This window comes from Coptis chinensis, chromosome 4, assembly GCF_015680905.1.
Source record: "Coptis chinensis isolate HL-2020 chromosome 4, ASM1568090v1, whole genome shotgun sequence".
Classification (NCBI taxonomy): Eukaryota; Viridiplantae; Streptophyta; class Magnoliopsida; order Ranunculales; family Ranunculaceae; genus Coptis; species Coptis chinensis.
In genome coordinates this window covers 8242053-8264574 of record NC_141459.1, presented here as the reverse complement: position 1 = coordinate 8264574, position 22522 = coordinate 8242053, and the positions used below count along the sequence as shown (strand labels likewise).

The following is a 22522-nucleotide window of genomic DNA, read 5'->3' as shown; positions in this document are numbered from 1 at the left end:
CAACTTAACAATAATCTTGAGGTTTTGCATGGGTATCACTAATAACTTGAAAATTTTATAGTTGCTTTTGATTATATATGATGGTTTTTTTAATTTTAGGGTTTTTTTTTAGACATACCCCCCCCCCCCTAACACCTTGATGCCGGTCAACAAGGTTTGACTGTTAAGTTTTTTTTTTTTTTTTTTTTTTTGAAAAAACAAGAGAGTAAGGAATTGTTTATGTTTTTTTTTTATAAAAGAAAATAAATAATTGTTTATGTTTTTTACTTTTTTTTTTTTATAGAAAATAAAGAATTGTTTATGTTATGTGTTTTTGTTTTTGTTTTTTTTTTTTTTTTTTTTCAGGAAGAAAATAAAAAACTTATACTAACAGTTAAAAATTGGTTTTTTTAGAGCACAAATTCGGTATTCTATCATAGTTTTTTTTTTTTTTTTTTTTTTATCGGAATAAAATAAAAAACCTAAACTAACAGTCAAACTTTGTTGACCGGCATCAAGGTGTTAAAGGCGGGGGGAGTGGGGGTTCAAGCATATATCAAATTCAAAATTTGCAAATATATATGTATAGTTTTGTTATATCCTATAAATATTTGCAATTCAGAAAATAAAATATTAAAATAAATGAATGGAAAGCGGAAAAAAAAAAATCAGAAATTCACTAAAAATCGGAAAAAAAATCAGTAAATCGAAAAGACTTTTACCGTTTTTACTGTTTATTTGTTTAAAAATTCGATAACTACTCAATTCGAAGACATTTTACATTTTTTGTTTTTAAATCAGAGATTTTTGTGACTATGCTTCCACATTGTTATGATTGCGGCCGATTGTAAAAAAAGATGAGGGTACGATAGCTCAACCCTATGGGCCTATGGGGTATAAAGGATTACAGGGACTCTTTCCTAAAAGGCTTTATTTCCTTTTTGGTATTCTGTTTCCTTTTTGAATTACAATTGCTTGGAGTGAAAGAAAACGTATATAAACTCCAAATTGTTGTCCACCATTGAGTTTTTTGTGACTTGCTCGAAGTGACTCAACCAATTTGGTAAGTCGTTCTTCTCTTCTACTGAATTTTTCTTTTTTGGTTTTTTGTTAGCTTCGATCAATTTGTTAGCTGGATCGAGAAAACTGAGAAGACCATATTGTTCAGTTTATAAATCACGTAATTACAATTTTTTTTTTCTTTTTTATTCAATAATGACCTGACTACTTAAACCGGACTATAAATTAATTTTTGTATGTATTAGTTATGGTTTAAGTTTGTCGACAAACCTGACTAGAAAGAGTAGCATTGTAATGAGAGCAGAAAATTATAACGCAAGCAGAGAAAAATTAAGTCAGGATCCTACTGCTCTTTTAATTTTAAGATGACTTGTCACCATGCATCTAGGAGTACACAATTTCCTTTCATATAAATTGAAAGTTGCTCACAATCATGTTGTTGTCTCTCACTATCTCCCTCTTAAAAGACATGGAAAATCACCATGATATAGTGGACATAGAAGGGGATTTTATCATGTGCTCCCTATGTACTTTTGTCCATTTAACTTTTTATTTGAGTGGTGAAAAATTCTCTTCAATGGTCCTATTCCATGAAATTTGATACTAATAAGTTGGTTTAATTTCCCCGGAGTAATTCAATTGGGTAATCAAGCACGCCCTTAGTTTGATTTCGTTAAAAGAAACTAATTTTTACTTCTGGAGAGACATTGAATGTACATGGGACTATAAGCTCTTGGTGATTATGAAAATGTGGAGTTATTTTTTTGTATTGTCTTAAACGACCAAGAAGACTCAAATAGCCCAACTCAAAACGGACACAGAGTGATCACGACTTAAAGTTGTTAAATCAAGTCAATTAAAAGTGTCTCTTCATCAAAGGAGTCGTCATAAATCCAGAAAATGGTGAATAATTTACATGGCTTTGTTTTGCTTGTAGACAAGTTGCAATCGGTGGTATTTTTTTCGTGGAATTTGGAGCCAACATGGAATCAGAAGGACGTATGAGCACCAGCACACCATTCCCATGTCTTCAAATTGCTAAGCATCTCACACTTGGCAAAGCAAAAGATGAGAATTTCGTGTTCTCTCCCTGTTCCATCCAACTAGCACTAAGTTTAATAGCAAATGGTTCCAAGGGTTCAACCCTAGAAGAATTGCTCAACTTTTTAGAGGCTGAAAACCTGAATCATGTCAACTCAGTAGCTACAAAACTAATTGACTCGTTCACTCAAGACGATGATGAAGGAACCAGTTTATCTTTTGCTTGTGGTGTTTGGGTTAAACAGTCTTTTACACTGAAGCCAACATTCAAAACTATTGCAGAAGATATTTACAGAGGGAAGGCTGAAGCTATGGATTTTGAAAATGAGGTAAGTCTGGGCAAACTTGATTATAGGCATTGAGCAAATTTCATTACATCTCCACAGTAAAACCACTATAACTTTTTCCTAAAATTACTCTACACTGTTTTATTCATATGGTTTAGAAAACATCATAAGCTGTATGTACAGTGATAAAAGAAGACCAACCCGGGCACCCAGCAACTCAAACATAGAATTAAATAAGATTTGGTCACCCGAATCTGCAATAGCAGCTTAGGGAATTTCCTTAGGAAGCAGTGAAACGTAACTCAGTGACACTGCAAAGAGATAAACCCAAGGAAAGAGTTATTGAATGTCTAATGCACATAACTCATGACGTACCCCGTGCTTCAAACAAACTGGAATGTGGGATGTTCATTGGTGGTTTATACTAGAAAATGCTTCAAGACCCCACAATTTGCTCCACTTAGATGCGTGCGTGTCAACATGTGAGTATTATATAATTTATCGTGTACTAGGACACTTATCTAACAGTACGTACGTCTCAAGCAAGATATTTGTCGAACAGGCCCTTTTCATACTTGCATTAAGCTACAAACCTTTGAGTCCTTACGTCGTCGTGTGAAGCGACTTCGACATGACTGCAATTTGGTTTTCCTAATATTACACAAGGTAATCTTTAATTTGCGCCTTGCATTCCAAAATGGTGGGAACCGAACCTAGAACCGTCAATCATATAGCATCAAGAGTATGCTTATCAATTGACTCCTTATTCTTTTTGTTTCTCCTTATTCTTTTTGTTTCTGGAAAAAATGTGCAGGCAAAAGAGGTAATCTGTGAAGTGCACAAATGGGTTGAAAAGATGACTAATGGACTCATCAAATCCATTTTACCTAATTTCTTGAATCCACGTACAATAGTTTTGCTTGCAAATGCCCTCTACTTTAAAGGAAACTGGTCTAATCCATTTGATGAACTGAATACGGCAGACTCTATGTTCTATCTGCGTGACGGGAATTCTGTAGAAGTTCCCTGTATGATTAGTGGAGGTAATTATTTCATCAATACTTTTGATGATTTCAAAGTTCTTAAACTACCTTATGATATGGGTTATAAGAATATGGACAACCATATTTCCATGTATATTATTCTTCCCAACAAGAGAGATGGGCTCTGGGCTCTTGCAGAGATAGTGGGTTCTGATCCATTGTTCATTGAAAAATATTTAAGTAGACACACAGAAAGAGTTGGAGTGAAAAAGCTTATGCTACCAAAGTTCAAGATCACATATAAGTTTGAAGCTTCTAAGATTCTGCAGGAAATTGGACTTAAGTTTTCTTTCTCTGAGGAAGCAGAGTTTGATGAGATTGTACTGAAGTTGTACCCCTCTGATATGGTTGAAGTTTCAAATGTTCACCATATGTCAGTTATTGACGTTGATGAGGAAGGAACTGAAGCTACTTCTGTTACCGCTGCTGATATGTTTTATAATCTATGCTTAGATGAGCCACCTGTCCCTACGGCTGAGTTTGTGGCGGATCATCCATTTATGTTTGTGGTGAGAAATGATAACAACGGAACAATATTATTCATGGGACATGTCGTGAATCCCATTGTGGAAGAGCAACAAGGTACGGTATCTCATCTCAAAATGAATGATTTTCCTTCCATAGTTTGCAGTATATAAATGTCCAGTGTTTTACTTCTACTAACTTCAACATATACATACAAGGGAATATGAACTTTTACTTAATAATTTCATATTTGTAAAGGTGTGATGTGTTATTCCTCTACAAACAGTCTCTGGGGACTGATATGAATAGATGGGTGAGACCGAGTTCGGCTTTTGGAGCGAACTGCCTACGTATCTTGCTCTGGGGGCTGGGCTCAGAGTAGAATCAGGTCTGGCGTAGTTCATAGGAGTGGTATTTATAGAGAATGTAAATGTATCCTCACCCTCCACGTGTAAAGGATGTCACCAACGTGGGGTGTGGATCATGGGAGCACGTGAGAAATATCTACATAGGTCTGCTGTGATGATGAGGAGTGGCAGTCTGTGCGAGTAGCTTGCGGCCGTGACCAGTGACTGACAGTTAGGATGAGTGCAAGTACACCTTTGGTCATGATTGCTTATGGATAGGGGGTCTGTGTCACTGCCTGGCGTAGTTCGCATGATGTTGCGATCTGTCTTGTGGCGCGATGTTGGCTAATGGATGCGACCTGGGACCATAGGTCGGTGCATTAGTTTCACCATGTTAAGCGCGTGCTGGATAGAGAATATCACTCCCCTATTACGCCCCCTCAAGAGGGTTGTGGTAACGACTGGCGAGAGAGAACGGTGGCACGCTGCATCGGTGTGATATTTGGGAAGCCCGCCACCATCGTAGTAGAACAAATTGGTGTTAACCGCGGCGCTTAGTTAGTATGATCGCAGGACGCTGTGCAAAGACGTGATGGATCCGGGATCAAATTGCAGAGAAGAAAACGTGGCGCCCCGTTTTTTCGGGATGCGAAAAGACAAGACAGTTACTTGGAAGTCGTGGACGGCTAGGGCTAGGGTGTAATCATAATGCCTTGGAAACTGGAGGGGCGGTTGTTCAAAAATCCTACTTGCGTGACCGAGACTTCATTTTGCTGCTTCGGTTGGTAGAGAGAACTTCATTAGCGCATCAATCTTCAGGTTAGTGCTCTGCCATTTTTGAACCCGTTTCCCTTGTTTGGTGCTAAGCTTCTGTGCTAGAATTGTTAGGGTACTCTGTTAGATACTAGTAGCTAGATTTGATAAGTTTAGAGGAGAAAGATGTCGGATTCCGATGACACTCGTTCGAACGAGATCCGTGAAGTTTCCCTTGGTTGGGAGGATGAGGAGGAGACAGATGAATCAGTTGGTATGCGGGATGAGGGTGATGGGGATGAGGCTGTGAGTGAGGAAGGCTATGCTCGATCTGCTTCTGTGGTTGCTGACGTTGGCACTTCAGGACGCGGTGAGAGGTCGTCTTCGAGCGAGCTGCCAACTAGGGCTGTGGATAAACACGCTTTGAGGGCGTTTCCATATCTGAGGAAAAGATATGGTATAACTGTAGACGGTCTGGAGATCCACGAGCCTGATCGAGGCGTACTGGTGTTTAGCGATAGGTACGTCCCACCGCGCCACGGGGTTATCGTCTGCGAGGGGCAGCTGAGGGCGCATATGACGATACCATTTTCGAAGTTGGTTTGTCAATTTTGAACCATCGGGCAAAGCGCTGCGGATTCGTTGGTAACACGTGGCGGTTGTTGAAGGTGTTCGACTGTTGAACATGGCCGTGAATATCGGATCGAAGTCGCCGATATTATTGAAAGCACTTCACCTTGAAGCGATCTAGGGCATTTAACTTTAGCTTGCAAACCCGAAGCTACTCATCACCCGCTCGATGGAGTGAGTAACGAAGTCTTGGGATAAAAGACCGTTCTCGTTAGTGGGTAACCACCGCGGCGAGTGGGTTCGGTGTTGACAAGAAAACGTGTGATTTCGACCGGTGGGTACCAAGACGCTTTTCTTAGGTTTTATGCCGATAACGATTGATTTTGTATTGATCTAATATTTGTTACGTCGTCTTTTGTACGTGATAACCGCCCCGCATTGTGAGATCTAACCGAAAGCAAGAATCGAGCTTCGCTAGGTTGATTCGGACGAAAATTGCGAAAGTTGCCGAGGTCGCCGAATTCTTTAAGGAGCGTGGAGGGCCCGCCGTTCGGAAGAGAAGGGAAGCTCGAAAAGTAGGGCTCGTGGGTAAGGGAGCCGCCCAAAGCACGCGGTTATGGAGAAGCGGGCGTGATCCGTGACCAGAGGATAGAAACCGGGCCGATCTTGGGTGAAGCGACCCCTCGGGGGTGCTGGGGCCTCCGGGTCTGGGTCGGGGATGGGTCGGGAGGATGCTCCGTTCGACGTGGAGGACGCTCCCTCCGACGTTCCGGAGTACCGACCTGCTAAGACTGCGAGGGTGGCCCAGGCCGCACAGGGTGGTGAGGTGCGAATGGGTGGGAGGGCAGCTCGCAACCCGAGGTCGAGGCCGATGCCCGACTTCAGCGTTCTGGTTGAGGACGGCCCGGAGGTTGTCCCGGAGGTCGTTCGACCCCGTGTTGTTGGAGATGCCTCGGGCAAGATGAAGGGGAAGGTTGGCTCCAGAGACGCTGGTAAGGGGCCGTCCAGTACTGGAAAGGACGAGCTGGAGCGCAACCTGATGTATGTGGAAGAAGTAACTGGGAAGAAGCGCTATGTGAAGAGGTCAGACTGCAGCTACAAGTCCGCACCCATAGCCGCTGTTTTTGTTGGAAGGGATGACGCTTGATGGTGATAGGAAGGACCTTGACTCCAAGGAACTAGAGTCGAATCTGAGAGCGGTGGATAAGGCGATTTGCCTGGTAAGTGGTAGTGTTATTACTGCTTGTGCTATCCCTTATTGTACACTGTTGCTTATCGTGTGTTTGTGGTACTATGTGCGAGCTGCTGCAGATGGTTGCCGGGTATCAGAAATTGAAGACAACTGCCTTGTTTGCTGAGATGGAGAAGTCGGAGGTTGAGTCCTTGAGGCTCGAGATCTCCGATCTCCGAGCGATATCTCAATCGGAGAAGGTGGAGCTGGATACGCTGAAGGCGCAACTGGTTACGCTGTCTCTGGAGAGGACGTCGGCTGTGAACGAGGCGGCTGGGCTGAGACATGAGGTCGATGAGCTGAAGAAGAAGACTGTTGCTGCTAATACGCTCGCTGCACGTTGTAAAGCTACTGCAATGGAGGCGAAGGCGGCCTATCTTGCCATCCGTGCTGAAATAGAAGAACTGGAGGCGAGGTATGGCGACCTGCCGGAGGAGCCAGCTCAAGGACCTGCAATAGATCGGCAGGTCGACTCGCTCGAGGTCGGTCGTGCTGGTTCTGCGGTCGTTCTTGCTCCTGCTGGTGAAGTGGTTGCGGATCAACCTTCCGTCGTTGGCGGTCTGGGTGGGACGCTTAATCGGCAAAGATTGGCGCCTCCCGGTGATCCGAAGCCGTTCCCAGCGCCGGACGCCCCTCCGTTGAAGGCTTTGAAGATGTTGTTTGAAAGTTGAAGGTCCGGGTTTTTGCGTTTGTAAGCGGCCTCTGGCCTAAAACAATAGGGCTGTTTTCCCGGGGTTACCTGGGCAGCTCGTCTTTTTCTTTGTCTGTGCTTATGATACTGATGTTTTAACTGGGCTGGATTTTCTGGGTAGACCCAAGCTCTCGGGCTTATCCGGGCGACTCGGAGTCGGATCGTGGGGTCTTCAGGTTGCTAATTGTTTTATATTAATGCTATGTTGTTATCCGTTGTTTTTCGTTCTTGCATATTGTATGTGTGTTTGATTTGTATGCCCTCGGGTTGGTCGACTTGTGTCAATCCCGAACGGTTCAGGCGCGGTAGACGGGGTAGCCCCTCTAGTAACTCAAGATTGGTACGACCGAGCGCCCCGTGAGCAATGGTCACTTCCATTTCAGGCGGTTTCGCACGACGCAGCGGAGATGAAACGGTTATGTAAATATGAAATGATGGTTGCCGGTTGGATTGGCGTTTACGCCTCGATGCCTTAATGAGCTGCCGGGAAGAGACGTTTTTTGTATAAATAGAAACTGTTCGGGGAGAACGATGGCATTTGGATTTCCTGTTGCTGCTGTCTTCACTCCGCTTAACGTGTTTGCTTTTGGTGGTCATCTTCTCAGGTATGGTGGTTCTGTCTCTCTTTTGATCATTGTAAAGGTGTTATCTCTTCCTCATTGCCCTCGATTTGCTCTTTTTGTGCTTTAGCTGTTCATATGGCTCGTTGTTACGCTTTTGGTGTGGGAGAAGGCAGTAGGCGAGAGAGCTCTCCTCTGCTGATGGAGGAGATGGAATTTCATCCACATGTGCACGACGACCGTGGCAAGAGGAAGGCAGTAGCAACGGGGTCCAAGAAAGCTAAACGGCCCCGGAGGTCGGGGCGAGCCACTGGAGGTGTGGTGATCAGGTCGCCCCATCGAGAGGACGGCCTCCCTCGGGTCGCCGAACGGATGGACGACCTGGAGCAGGGGGGCCACGTCGCTAGTGGGAGTTCTCGCCCTCACGTTGGGGACGTGGGGAGCGAGTTCTTCTACGTCGGGAGGTCGGGGAAGAAGCGGTCAGTGGAAGCCGCTCGATCGCAGCTTCCACTCTGCGCCTATAGCGACCAGTCTTCTGAGGGGCATCGTGCTGGACGGGGACAAAGCGGAGGTTGAGGACGAAGATATGGACACGCTCCTGGGGACTATGGACATGGCGAGCTGTTTGGTGAGTACGCTGTTTGTTAATTTCTCAGTCGTTCTCTCTGATTGATGTTCATTGTACTTTCGTACTTGCAGTTTCTTGCTGGTTATGATAAGTCAAGAACGCCAGGTAACGCCTCACATCGATGTTGATGCCCGAGTCGAGCTGGGATGTCTGCGAGCTGCTCGGGTAGCAGACAAGAGGAGGCTGGAAGCTATGTCGGCTAATGTCGGGGTCTTTGCTGACGAAAATGAAAAACTTGCTGCGTCTGTTGTTGACTTGCAAATGGAGATCACGGAGGTGACCGAAAGCACGCCGGGCAATGCCAGAGGGTTGCTCGTAAGGCTCAGAACGCGTATACCACTGCCTGTAGTGAGTACGCCAAGCTGGACGAGAAATATTGTCAGCTGAAGAACGCGGATGGTGCTCAAGAGGCCGGTATGCGTGTTGTTCTCTGAAGCTTCCGGATATGTTCCCTCAACCAAAGACGTTCCCGAGGATAAACATGTGGTCGCACCGCGGATGCCGATTTTGTTTATTGGTGAGGATACGCTTTTTGATTTGTTGTTTGATCGGTGTTTTTTCGCGGCCCCTATGAGGGTTAAACATTAGAGCTGCATTTTCGGGCTTGCCCGAGCAGTTCGCTTCTTTTGATTTTTGGAGAACTGGTTTCCACTAAAGTGGCAGTGCGCTCCCTTTGGTATTTGCGATTCGGTAGCCGACCTGGATTTTCTGGGTAGACCCAGCAGGTCGGTGCTCTGGATCGGATTAATGCTGTATATGTTTTGGTTCTGAAATGTATTCTTGCTACATGTTGTGCTGCTATGATAATGTATGGGAATACGCTGTGTGAGCGTTTGATCGTTTAGGACGAAAAGGGGGCTTTGCCCCCGCGGAGTTTCGGGCTATGGTGCTCACCGGAGCCGCTCTCGCTTAGTTGAGTCGAAAAAGTGGATGCCCGCAGCTTAGGGAGACTCGGGGAGGCGATGAGCCTATGAGCTCCTGAGAGCGTCCTGCGCGTATGAGCGCGTGTTTAGCCCCTGAGGGCGTTCTGCTCCTGAGAGCGTTCTCGCTTAGTTGATTCGAAAAGTATATGCCCCCAACTTAGCGAGATTCGGAGAGGCGATAGGCCTGTAAGCTCCCCGAGAGCCGCCCCGCGATATGAGCTGTTTAGCCCCGGAGGGTTGCTCGCCTCGAGAGCGTTCTCGCTTAGTTGATTCGAAAGGTATATGCCCCAACTTAGCGAGATTCGAGAGGCGTTGAGCCCGTAAGCTCCCGAGCGCCCCCCGGCGCAGATGAGCGTGTTTAGCCCCCGAGGGCTTCGCTCTCGAGAGCCGCTTCGCTTTAGTTGATTCGAAAGGTATATGCCCCCAACTTAGCGAGATTCGGAGAGGCGTTGAGCCTGTAAGCTCCTGAGAGCGTCCTGCGCGTATGAGCGCGTGTTTAGCCCCTGAGGGCGTTCTGCTCCTGAGAGCGTTCTCGCTTAGTTGATCCTAGAAGTATAGGTCCTCAACTTAGCGAGACTCGGAGAGGCGTTGAGCCTGTAAGCTCCCCGAGAGCGCCCCGCTGTGATGAGCGTGTTTAGCCCCTGAGGGCGTTCTGCTCCTGAGAGCGTTCTCGCTTAGTTGATCCTAGAAGTATAGGTCCTCAACTTAGCGAGACTCGGAGAGGCGTTGAGCCTGTAAGCTCCTGAGAGCGTCCTGCGCGTATGAGCGCGTGTTTAGCCCCTGAGGGCGTTCTGCTCCTGAGAGCGTTCTCGCTTAGTTGATCCTAGAAGTATAGGTCCTCAACTTAGCGAGACTCGGAGAGGCGTTGAGCCTGTAAGCTCCCCGAGCGCCCCCCGCGTATGAGGCGTGTTTAGCCCCCGGGTATGGCTCGCTCCCCGAGAGCGTTCTCGCTTAGTTGATCCTAGAAGTATAGGTCCTCAACTTAGCGAGACTCGGAGAGGCGTTGAGCCTGTAAGCTCCCCGAGAGCGCCCCGCCAGATGAGCTGGTTTAGCCCCCGGTATGCCTGCGGGAGGCGTGGTTTGGAGATGTGAGTAGGTCCGCCATTTATGATACCATCTTGACTTTCTTTCATTTGAACTTTGTTGTGCCTGGGAACAGGAATTACAATGCGTAATACAACTATTGGAAAAATTGCTTTAACAAGTATGTGTTCCATGGTCGCGGGCAAAGATCTTTCCTTCTTGGGTTTTAATCCAATACCGCCGTTGCCATTACACGTTCCACGCATGTAAGGGCCTTCCCATGTTGGTGCTAGCTTAGCATCATCTTGAGTTTTCTTCAACACAGATCGCCTCGGGTTGAAAAGATCGTGGATGTACTCGCTTTGTTGTAAGATCTTTTGAGGACCTGTTGGTAGGTCGCTACTCGGACGGCCGCTAGGTCGCTACTGCCTCGAGGAGGTCGATCTCTCGAGCTAGAACCGAGTTATTAAGGCCTGTTTCGACAAGTTCAGATCGGGTTGTCGGATTGTCACGGTGGGTATGACGGCTTCGCGCCATAGCATAGGGAGAATGGTGACTCGCCGGTGCTTGAGCGAAGTCAGAAGTCGATGAGCCCAGTATGTTTCTCCACTGATTGGGCCACGGGCTTTTGTTCTTTTTCAATTTTCTTTTCAAATTCTCCGAATCGGCCTTATTGTCGGCCTCTCGCTTGTCCATTGCTTTGAGCGCATCGTGGTGTAGAGAATGCATGAACGATCTTCCATTTGGCCGTAAACTCTTTGATCGCTTTTGCCCTTGAACTCGAGAGCCATTATCCATCACCCTGTATGTGGTAGGCCAAACCGGTGATGAGATGAGTCCAAATGAAATTTTCGACATGTGATTCTTTGACGCGCGCTTAACGGAATTGCTTCAACCCACTTAGTGAAGTAGTCCGTGGGCAGCTAGGACAAAGCGGAAGCCGGTGTTCTTCTCGAGGGATGAATGGTCCCATAATGTCCATGCCCCACATGTGGAACGCCAAGGACTCGCAATGTTAATCGGGCCATGAAATGGGTCATGATGATGTTGTGACCAAATGTTTGGCATTTGATACATTTGAGGACATACGCTTTAGCATGGATCCGCATAATGGAGGCCGGTACCCTTGGGAGATCGCTTTGTGGGCTAGTGACCGACCCCAAAGCATGGTTGCCGATTCTCCTTCGCGGAATTTCAAAGAAAAATTAGCCGGCCTTGCTCGGGCCGATACATCTCGGATGAGGTCCCCTCATGGATTTTGCGGAATAATTTGTCGCTCACCAAACAATAGCTACGCGGTTTGGTGTGGAACCTTCTTGGCCTTGGTGCGCCCTCCGGGAGTGTGCCGCGGCCGGATGTATCTTGATAATAGGTCTGATCCATGAGTGACTCGCCCGATCTTCGAGAGAGTGGGACCAGTCGCTAATTGTCAAGACTTGGTCCGCTTTGGTAAGGTGTCGGTCGACTACTTCGATAATCGGTTGTCGAGGGACACAGGTTCGTGTCCGGGTAGCTAGATATGCCAGCTATCTCGCGTGGACGGTTCTCGCCACGCAAAAATGGTGTATCGACGCCCGCTAAATGACGGAAGCAAATTGTTAACAACCGGAAGGTATTTAGAGAGGTTACCTTCACCGGTAGTGTACTCTTTTGCAACCGGGCGAATCCACCGGTTATGAAGTCACTAAAGATTTGATCTCCTTTACTCCCAAATTGGATCGCCACAAGATTCCCATTCCCATTATTAGTGCTTCAGACTCGCTTCGTTTGTTTGACGCTATAAGTCTATCCGAATCGCCTTTCTACCATAGCTCCCCTCGGGGAGACTAGGACGATTCCCATACCATCGCCTCCGTGGTTGCCGGAACCATCGACGTAGAGGGACCGTGACCGCTTATGCGGCTCCCTTTCTTGGGCGACCTCTCGCGTTTCACCTCCCAATTAGGGTCGCCAACCGGGAAATCTGCTAGGAAGTCCAGAACGACCGACCCTTCCGCGGATATGCGCGGGACGAAGTCCATATGGTGTTCGCCCAAACTCTTCGCCCATATTGCCATCCCGGTAGTCTTGTTGTCTTTGTGAAGAATCCTCTTCAAGCGGAGATCGCCAAAGACTTTGATTGGATGAGCCCGAAATACGGTCTGAATTTTCTTGCCGAAAGTATAACAAAGCAAGGACCGCTTCTTTCTATATAAGAGTAGTTCTTCGGCCGGAGATGAGTGTCTTGCTTGTGAAGTAGATCGGCCTTTCGAATTGTGGTTCGTCCCCTGAACAGACCGAACCGATGGCGTAAATCGATACCGCCGTGATAGAGCCCCGTGAGTTTCTCCGCCGGTTGGTTTCGCGAGGACGGGAGGTGTTGGAGGTACTCTTTGAGGGTGGCTTAATGCTTGGTGGCATTGATCGCTCCATGAGAATTGCTCGCCTTTTTGAGTATTTGTAAGAATGGTCGGCACTTGTCCGATGCTCGATATGAATCGGTTGAGTGCAAAGCCACCATACCGACAACTTTTGTATCTGTTTTTTGTTTGAGGGTCGGGCATGTCGATGAACGCCGAATTTGGTCTGGATTTGCTTCTATACCTCGCCATGGAGACCCGATATCCGGAGAAATTTTCCGAGGACGACCAAAAAGACACTTTTCTCGGGTTCGGTTTCATTTCGGTTCGTCAGAGTCCGGAGAACGCTTTGCTTTCGAGGCGGGGTGAGGTGGTCGGTCGCTTTTTGCTTTTGACAACCATGTCGCCAATGTAGACCTCCATGGTATCCCCTAACATGTCCCCGAACATGTTAGTTACTAGTCACCGATAGGTCGTCCCCCCGCTCTTTTAGTCCCGAATGGGAGTACGTTGTAACAAAGAAGTTCCTTGTTCGGGTGATGAATGATGTCTTTCTCGATCTTCTTCAGCTAGTGGTATCCGATTGTACCCGCTTATACGGCGCCCATGAATGATAGCAGCTCGTGCCCACAAGTCCGGGTCGACTAGCCGGTCGATTCTTGGTGGGGGAAGTCTTTTGGAGTTTCTTGATTGACGTTGGTGAAGTCGACGACAAACGGGACGGTGCCATTCTTTTTTCGACCGCCACTATGTTGGCGATCCATTCGGTAGTCGACCTCGCGGATGAAACCGAATTTTTGAGCTTATCTACCTCGCCGTTGATTGCTTTTTGAAAGCGTAGTGACAATCGCCTAGGACGTTGTCGAACCGGGTTTGGCCCCGTGGTTGACGTTTAACCGTGGCATGCGACACTAGGGTCTATACTGTGCACATCAATATACCACCAAGCTTAACACATCTTTATTCATGGACAGAAAGTTTACAAGTTGAGCCTTAAGTGTGGGGTCTAGGTTGGCTCCCACATAGACGAGTTTAGGGTCGTCTTCGGTTCCGAGGTTCACTTGCTGCTTGTCTTGAGTCGGCGCTTGGCTCGGCGCTCGGCGCTTCCGGAGGATTGTTGCTGCGAAGTGCTCAGACCGGTGGTGTGTTGGTTGAGCCAAAGAGTCGAGGAACTGGACGCCCGTCGGCGTGGTTACGACAATGTGGTCGGTGGATCGCTGTTGGCGTGACAACAGGAACTGGGGTAGTTCCCTGACATTCTGCTGGTTGGAGGGGAGGTGGTGGTGGTAGCACGAGGCTGTGCTTGTTCGTGATGCTGCCCAATGGGGCGATCTCTGGGATTTGAACCGTCGATATGCCTAGTGCTTTGGTAGTGGTTGAGATCGGGGCTGGTGACTGAAAACTCTTGCTGGAGCTCCCCGCGTACTGTTTTGTTGCGCTAGCTCTCACCTCAGCCACTAAATCCTTGGCCATAGTGTAGTTGGTAGGTTCGTTGCTGACGGAGATGGGAGGTTCCTCGCTCTTGGTTGCGGCAATGATTTGGTTACAATGATGGGCTTCGAGCTGGTTGCTTCGAAGTTCCATCATTCCCCTTGGGCCGGGAAAACGGATGACCTGATGCAGCGTGGATGGTACGGCCTGCATCTGATGTATCCAACGTCGTCCTAGAATGGCGTTGTAGGACGATTTGGTATCTAGGACGCTAAAGCGTGCGGTTGAAGCCGACTTTGTCTTCCCGGATCCCACCGAGACCGGGAGGATGATGTCTCCTATCGGGTCGGCTCGAGCCGTTGAATCCAAGAGGGGTGCAATGGGGTCTATGAAGACCGACTTTGGTAAGTTCATCTCCTGGATCGTGTGATAGAACAAAATATCGCACGAGCTACCAGGGTCGATCAAAACTCGCTTGACGGTCCAGTCACTGATTTTGACGTGGACCACGAGTGCATCGTTATGCGGGAGGCAGACCTTGTTGAGGTCGACCTCGGAGAAGGTGATATCTCCCGTTCTTCTTCCTGAACTGCGCGGCATGGCTGCGGCTTGTGAAGAGAAATTGTATACTTCATGAAGGGCTCCGACGCGCCTTCGCTTTTCCCGTGAACTTGAGACGGAATCGTCTTGGAGAGTGATCATGTGGATGGTTCTGTCGTGCTCGCGACGTCTTGACGGCTGACGGCGATCTGGATGGGCGCGTTCTGGGGAGCGTCCTCGGCTGTGAGGGCGACTGTGAGACCTCGGAGCGCTCCTTCTTGGTGGGGACCTGCTTCGAATCTTGCGGGCCATGAGTTTGTGGCGCAGGTCGCCGTCAGGGATGTTAGTGTACTGTTTGATGTGCCCAGCTTCGACCAGGTCTTGCAAGTAATGCTTGAGCCCCCAGCAGACGTCGGTCTCATGGCAATTTGCGCGATGAAAAGCGCAGAAGAAGGGTCGATCCGGGCGACCGGCGGGCCGCCTTATCTCCTCGGCGGTAGAATGCAAAGACGCTTTGATCTTTTCTAGTATGTGACTAGGAGATCCGTGAGCACGGGCGAATTCGATCATTTCTTGGTTTGGGGTCCGAGAGGGTTGCCCTTGTTGTCGGTCGTTTCCTAGATGATGATGCGACTTCCGTAAACTTCTTCCTCTTTCGCCGCTTCTTCGCTTTTTTCTCGCTTTTAACAAAGCCTCTTGCAGCTTGATGTATTTATCCACTCGCGCATACAGCTCGGCCAACGTGTCGGGTTGGTCTTTTAAGAGCGACCTAGTGAGGCCGGTGTTGCGGGAGCGGCAGGCGGTTGTGAAAGCCACTGCGGCAAATGATTCCTTGAGGCCGCTTTCCATGTCCAAGAGCTCTGTTTTGAACCGGCTTAAGAAGGAGCTGTAGGTTTCCTCCCTGCCCAGAGTGAGCTGGAAGAGTGAATTGAGATCACCCTTCTTGCGTCTGTTGTGCACGTACTGGTTCGCGAACAGGTCGGTGAGCTGTTCGAAGCTTCGTATGGAGTCGGGCTCGAGGGAGAAAAACCAGTCGAGTGGGCCGTCCTTTAGGCTGGCTGGAAAGAGTCTGCAGCGGAGATGGTCGAACTCTGGCGCTAGATAGTGCAAGGCTTTGAGCATATCGTGCTATATGCTGGCCGGGCCGCGTAACGACCGCCATACGCTGGAAAACGTGGCTGGACAAAGTCTGGAGGCGAGACCTTGTGAAGGACTTCGGCAGCGAATGGAGAGGCGCGATAGGTTTTCAGCATTTTCTGCACTATTTGAGTGGAATCTTTCTTGACCGCATTCTTGTCGAGCCTTTGATTTAGCTCGGTGATTTGTTGACTGACGTTGATAACGTCGTCGTCGGCGGTGCCCGCTAGTGGGCTTTGTGTATCTACTTGTGCACGTAAGGTGACGTTTTCTTGCCTGAGTTGTGCAATTTGTTCGTTCATGGTTCCTAGCTGGCCGGCCAAAGAGTTGAATTGAGCTTCGAGGCTTGCCATGCTTCGTGGGCTTGAGAATCTTTCTGGTTTGGTTTTTTGCTAATGATTAGTGTAAAGGTGGTTTGGCTTCTCAAGTAATCGAGACCACAGACGGCGCCAATGTAAAGGTGTGATGTGTTATTCCTCTACAAACAGTCTCTGGGGACTGATATGAATAGATGGGTGAGACCGAAGTTCGCTTTTGGGCTTAACCGCCTCACGATCTTGCTCGGGGAACCGGGCTCGAGTAGAATCGTCCGGGCGAAGTTCATAGGAGTGGTATTTATAGAGAATGTAAATGTATCCTCACCCTCCACGTGTAAAGGATGTCACCAACGTGGGGTGTGGATCATGGGAGCACGGAGAAATATCTACATAGGTCCGGCCGTGATGATGATGAGGAGTGGCACCAGGCGAAAGTAGCTTGGCGGCCGTGACCAATGGATCGACAGTTAGGATGAGTGCAAGTACACCTTTGGTCATGATTGCTTATGGATAGGGGTCGTGGTGTCGCCCGTGAAGTTCGCATGATGTTGCGACCGCCTTGTGGCGATGTTGGCTAATGGATGCGACCTGGGACCATAGGTCGGTGCATTAGTTTCACCATGTTAAGCGCGTGCTGGATAGAGAATATCACTCCCCTACAATATTCATGCTCAAGACTTCTTATAATTCTGCAGATCTAACGCTTCTCTGTTTTCAACAGAAAGGAAGGTAGTCGCTGCATATGTGCTTGCTGTGTTGGGTGGCAACACCATGCCTTCAGCTGATGATGTCAAGAACATTCTCTGTTCAATTGGGGATGAAGCGGATGATGACAGGATTGAATTGGTCTTGTCCCAAGTGGAGGGTAAAAACATAAGGGAGCTCATTGCTTCTGGAAGAGAGAAGCTGGCGTCATTTCCTATGGCAGAGAAAAAAAAAAGGTTAAAGGGGAAGAGAAGTACGATCATTCTGATTCGGGATTTTTTTGAGTCCAATGATGATATGGGATTTTAGAACGACTTTTTCTTTTTGTAAGCAACTTGTATTCCAAGGTGATCGGCATACTATACTTCCCACAGCTAGAATCAGATGCTTGCTGCCACTGAATAGATTATTTTATATCTTGTAGAATCCTTTACTGAGTGTACTGATAAATATCTAGCCACATTTTTGAATCTTCTCGAGTTTCTCTCAATCCATAGAGTGTAAACTGTTGCACAAACCATAACCCTTCAGCACCTCATTTACTATCTCTCTGCCTCTGCATTTGTTACAAGTATATCATGTGATTCCTATGTTGATTGAATACCATGCACATTACCATTTCCCAGTTTTGCTTTAATTCCAACCCTAACTCTCTTAGAAAACCATCAAAATAAAAATGTTTTGAATTCTCTATCATTAAAACAGAAGCAACACTTTCTTCTTCGCTAGCCTGTCCTGTCTTTGCAAGCAACACTTTCTGAACATTCTACGGATTTCAGTGAAATGTACTCTACTCCATAGTTATAAATGGAAGTAATAGTTGCTTGATTGAGCTTGACCGTAGAGAGTGCAGTCTGTTGCCTCTCTAAACACCTTTTGTACTTTTTTCTTTTCTCCTTTTTAATACAATTTAACTTACCCAGCAAAAAAAAACTCTTTGCAAGTCAAGCTCCGAGAAAATAGTTGCCAAGAAACAAAGAAGTGTTTAGGTACCACCATTGTACCAGAGTTTAGTCTATATCACCTCACCTTAGATAGATTTCAGTTAGTTCTGGGCAATATATGCATAACTTGCAGTATATTTGGCTGAATGGGTGGGAATCCAGACTCCAGACTACTGCAGCTTCACCTAACAATGAGTTAATTTCTGTCTGTATGTACTATTGCCGTTTACAGTTTTGTACTCAAACCCAAATTTTATGTTTTAGCAAACTAGCAACTGAAATTTGAATATTTCTAAATTTGCGATCTTGATCCAAAAAATTAATAAAAAGAAAAAGAAAAATACTTTACTAGAAAAGTAAGCTCTTGCAAACGCACTGATTCTTTTGAAAACTTGCTTAATGATCATAATTATACATATAGAAAATTCCAAATAAATCGTTTTAATTGGGGAAAGGATTTCCAAATTATTTTGATTGTGGCTGCTAATAGTAAACAATAAACAATGTAGGCTGCTCAACATACTAATTTGGGCAAGTTAGGGGTTGTATAAAAAACAGGTCGGTAATTCTTGGAGAAGTCTAATTGCTTGGAGAAAAAGAAACCCCATAATACTCCACATCTCAATTCTCAAAGTGTATTATTTGACTACTACTCAGCTTTTGCGACTTTTCTTCTTCAGCTCATAACGGTAAATCACTTGTCTTTTCTACTTTGAAAACTTAAGCCGATCTTGTCACTTGACCTTTTATGTTTTTTTTTTGTTCTGTTCTATATTCCAATAGCGGAAAACAGAGAAACACAAGAGATATTATGTTTATGTTTGTCTGCAAACCTGACTAGGCAGTGTAGTTAATACTAATTAGCCATAGTACAATAGCAAGACAATCAGGGGACGTTCTTTTCCTATAGAAATTAAGTACTCCGATCCTAGATGCATTGGTGCTTGACAATACCCTTATGGCACCTTGTCCCCCCTCCCAAAAAGAACATGATCCTGACTTTTATAGAGATGATAGAAAAGGCCAACTGGTTGAGCTTTAGTCAGTCCTGACTGTCTTGATTGGAAAAGACCCGGTCTCAAATGGTGGAAAATTTCATCATGTCAATGTTATTCACCTCCGTAGGCAGTATTTCTCCTCTTTTCTACCGTTTTGGTGAAAAACAAAGTGAGGCTATCCAATACAAATGTGAAAAATAATCTCGGACGGGATGTTAAATTCCGTCTGGAGTCATTTTGATTGAGACGGAATGTAACATTTCGTCTAGTATTTTTTCTGAAGTTAAAAAAATCGAAAAAACACACGAGATGGAATGAAACATTCCGTCCGAAAAAAAAACCGAATTTTTTTTAAAAAACACACGAGACGGAATCCAACATCCCGTCGGAAGTTCACAACTCAGCCACTATCTCGGTTGAAGGTTTCACCCTCGTTTTGACTTGGGAAAATTATCACCACCATATTCACCTTTGCATTGGGAAAAGATTTTGAACCATAAAGACGTGAATAAAGTCACATTCCCACCATATCCACCTTCATTGGGAATGCCCAAGTACACGTTAATCCACAAAATTGTTAACGATTTATACGTTTCTTGTTTTTTATAGGCAACCTGCAGTAGGTGGTACTATGGAAAGAGCTGACATAGATATGAAGACCAATACACCATTTCCATGTATTAGAATGGCTAAGGAACTTGCACTTGGCGAAGCTAAAAACATGAATTTTGTGTTCTCTCCTTGTTCCATCCAACTTGCACTGAGTTTAGTAGCGAATGGTTCCAATGGCTCTACCTTGGAAGAATTGCTGACATTTTTAGAGGCTGAAAACCTTAATCATGTCAACTCAGTTGCTACAAAACTAATTGAATCGTTCACTCAAGACACTGGAGATGGAACCAGTTTATCTTTCGCTTGTGGTGTTTGGGTAAAACAGTCTCTGACTCTGTATCCAACATTCAAAGCTATTGCAGAAGATATTTACAAAGGGAAGGCTGAAGCTATGGATTTCGGAAATATGGTGAGTCTTCTCTTTTAAGCTTTCATACAATTTGATTGTTGATATTGTGAAAACTTGACTCTAGGACAAATTCTCCTGTGTGTGCCTTGTAAATAAGAACTATATATTAGGTTGGTGACATCTCCACAGTAATTAGTGCTTTTCCAAAAATTACTCTACACCTTCTTACTGATATACTTTAGAACATTATTAGAAGTATAATACAGTTATAAGGCAATCCGGCCACTTGAACAAACAAGTAAACAATTTCCGGTCCCCAAGTCTGCAATAGCAGTTTAGGGGATTTTCTTGGGATGCTGCAAAATGTCACCTAGCGTCACTGCAAAGAGTTGAACCCAAGGCCACAGTCCTAAGAGCACATCATTTACCCTAAAATATGCTTCCCTTACTCGAGCAAGATAATCTTTGAGTGGGCGCCTTTCCACCTTGCATTAAGCTACAAACCTTTGAATCCTTACCTCATCTAGTCAAACGACTTTGACATTAACGCATGTGTTCTATACCTAATATTATTTAAGGTAATCCAGTGCTCTATGGACTCAAAAATGGTGGGAACCGAACCTAGAACCTTCAAACATAGCATCAAGTCATCAAAAGATGCTTATCAAACCTTTTTTTTTTTTTTTTTTTTTTTTTTTTTTTTTTTTTTTTTTTGGGGGGGGAATGTTTATCAAACTCAAAAGTTTTCGAAATGTACAATGCCTCTCTATATTTCATTACCTCTTTGCTTTCATAATATATCTTTAATGATGAAAACATTGACAATGTTGGGTAGGGAGAACAGGTGATTTTTGAAGTGCATAAATGGGTTCAAAAGGCTACTAATGGACTCATCAACTCCATTTTACCTAGTTCCTTGGATCCACATACAGTAATTTTGCTTGCGAATTCACTCTACTTTAAAGGAAACTGGTATAATCCGTTTGATAGATCGTATACCAAGGATGCAAAGTTCTATCTGCTTGATGGTGATACTGTAGAAGTTCCTTTTCTGAATTGTGCTGGAGGTCATTTTGCTACTACTTTCGACGATTTCAAAATCCTGAAATTATACTATGAGTGGAGTTATGAGAATAAGGACACCTGTATTTCCATGTATATTATTCTTCCCAACAAGAGGGATGGGCTCTGGGCTCTTGGAGAGATGGTGGGTTCTGATCCATTGTTCATGGAAAATTATTTAAGTTCCTGCTCAAAACTCTATGCTGGAGTGAAAAAGTTGATGCTACCGAAGTTCAAGATCACGACTCAGTTTGAAGCTTCTAATGTTCTCCAGGACATTGGATTAAAGTTGCCTTTCTCTAAGGAAGCAGAGTTTGATGAGATGGTACGGAAGTCGGACCCTTCTGATTTGCTCTATGTTTCAAAGGTTCGCCATAAGTCCGTTATTGAAGTTGTTGAGGAAGGAACTGAAGCTGCGGGTGTTACTGAGGTTGAGATGGATGAATATTTATGCGATGGATCCGATGATGAGCCACCTGTCCCTACAGTTGAGTTTGTGGCAGATCATCCGTTTATGTTTGTGGTGAAAAATGATGACAATGGGGTGATATTATTCATGGGACATGTCGTTAATCCCATTCTGGATCATTAGAGCAACAAGGTATTGTCTAATCTGAGAGTGAATTTTTAGTAACGTAGTTTAACTTTGCGGCATACAAGGGAATGTTAACTTTATTTCAAATGTATGATTCTTATGTCCAAGATCTAACACATCTCTTTTTTAGGCTGGAGCTCCCTAAAGATAGAAGCTTCTTATTTCAAATGTATGATTCTGGAAGAGAAAAGCTAGCTTCAGTTCCTTCTTGTGGTGGTGGTGTTCCCCTGGCAAAGGAAGTGGAAATAGTTGAGGAGGAAGGTGTGATGTGCACCCGAGCATTTGCGAGTCAGGTTGTCCAACGCATTTGGTACAAGTCATTTGCTATTGCCATTTTAATGGGCACGTAGTTAGTCTGTTAGTCTGTTAGTGAGACTTGATGAATTAATGTATTGGTGTCAGTTATATTTTTCAGTGATTTTAATAAGGCAGCTAAATTTGCAAACCGTTTTATTCTAATTTTGCATGAGATGTTGAAGATTTCGAACTTTCGAACTATGTTATTCTATAGATTTGGGAATACATAGTTCTGATTTCTGAAAGAAAAAAGAACAAAGATGAATCAAAAAGCAATAAAGTCACAAAGACCTGGTCAAAATATGAAAGACCCTCGTCAGCAATCGAAGTGCCGAAAAAGTCTATCCTGCATCTCCTCATCAATCTTATTAATCTGAGACCAAAAGAACATGTTCCTTACTCAACCAAGTGTTCCACATAACTACAAATTTAACGAGCCTTCATTTACTGGACGCTTGACAACCAGGGACACCCACTCAACTCATGACAAAGTAACAAGTAAATGAAAGAGTTCACTTACTGATGAGAACCAATTTTAACACAAACCGGGACTAATAGTAAACAAGTGCTATCCTGGCGGCCTGGATTTAGTAAATGCTGACAAGGTTAATTTATTCTTTTCGGTGAAAATAATA

The 22522-nt window shown here is 45.4% G+C and overlaps 3 protein-coding genes across 4 annotated transcripts; all 3 read left to right on the top strand.

The window, feature by feature from the left end:
* Positions 1-825: 825 nt before the first annotated feature.
* LOC147501644 (serpin-Z2A-like) lies at positions 826-17500 on the top strand. The gene is made up of 4 exons (XM_086606678.1): positions 826-1042; positions 1937-2369; positions 3142-3952; positions 17047-17500. Exons 2-4 carry the CDS (start codon positions 1983-1985, stop codon positions 17337-17339), a joined length of 1491 nt encoding a protein of 496 aa, XP_086462804.1. The 5' UTR covers positions 826-1042; positions 1937-1982; the 3' UTR covers positions 17340-17500.
* On the top strand, positions 6188-7407 carry LOC147501645 (uncharacterized). The gene is made up of 2 exons (XM_086603680.1): positions 6188-6725; positions 6817-7407. The coding sequence occupies exons 1-2, from the start codon at positions 6642-6644 to the stop codon at positions 7405-7407; spliced, it is 675 nt and encodes a 224-aa protein (XP_086459806.1). The 5' UTR covers positions 6188-6641.
* Positions 17501-17615: 115 nt separating the features above from the next.
* LOC147501643 (serpin-ZXA-like) lies at positions 17616-22049 on the top strand. 2 transcript variants are annotated; one of them, XM_086606680.1, is made up of 4 exons: positions 17616-18663; positions 19582-19993; positions 20778-21596; positions 21721-22049. In XM_086606680.1, exons 2-3 carry the CDS (start codon positions 19604-19606, stop codon positions 21585-21587), a joined length of 1200 nt encoding a protein of 399 aa, XP_086462806.1. In that variant the 5' UTR covers positions 17616-18663; positions 19582-19603; the 3' UTR covers positions 21588-21596; positions 21721-22049. The 2 variants fall into 2 exon arrangements, with proteins under 2 accessions (XP_086462806.1, XP_086462805.1); XM_086606679.1 differs by having other exon boundaries at positions 20769-21596.
* Positions 22050-22522: the final 473 nt, after the last annotated feature.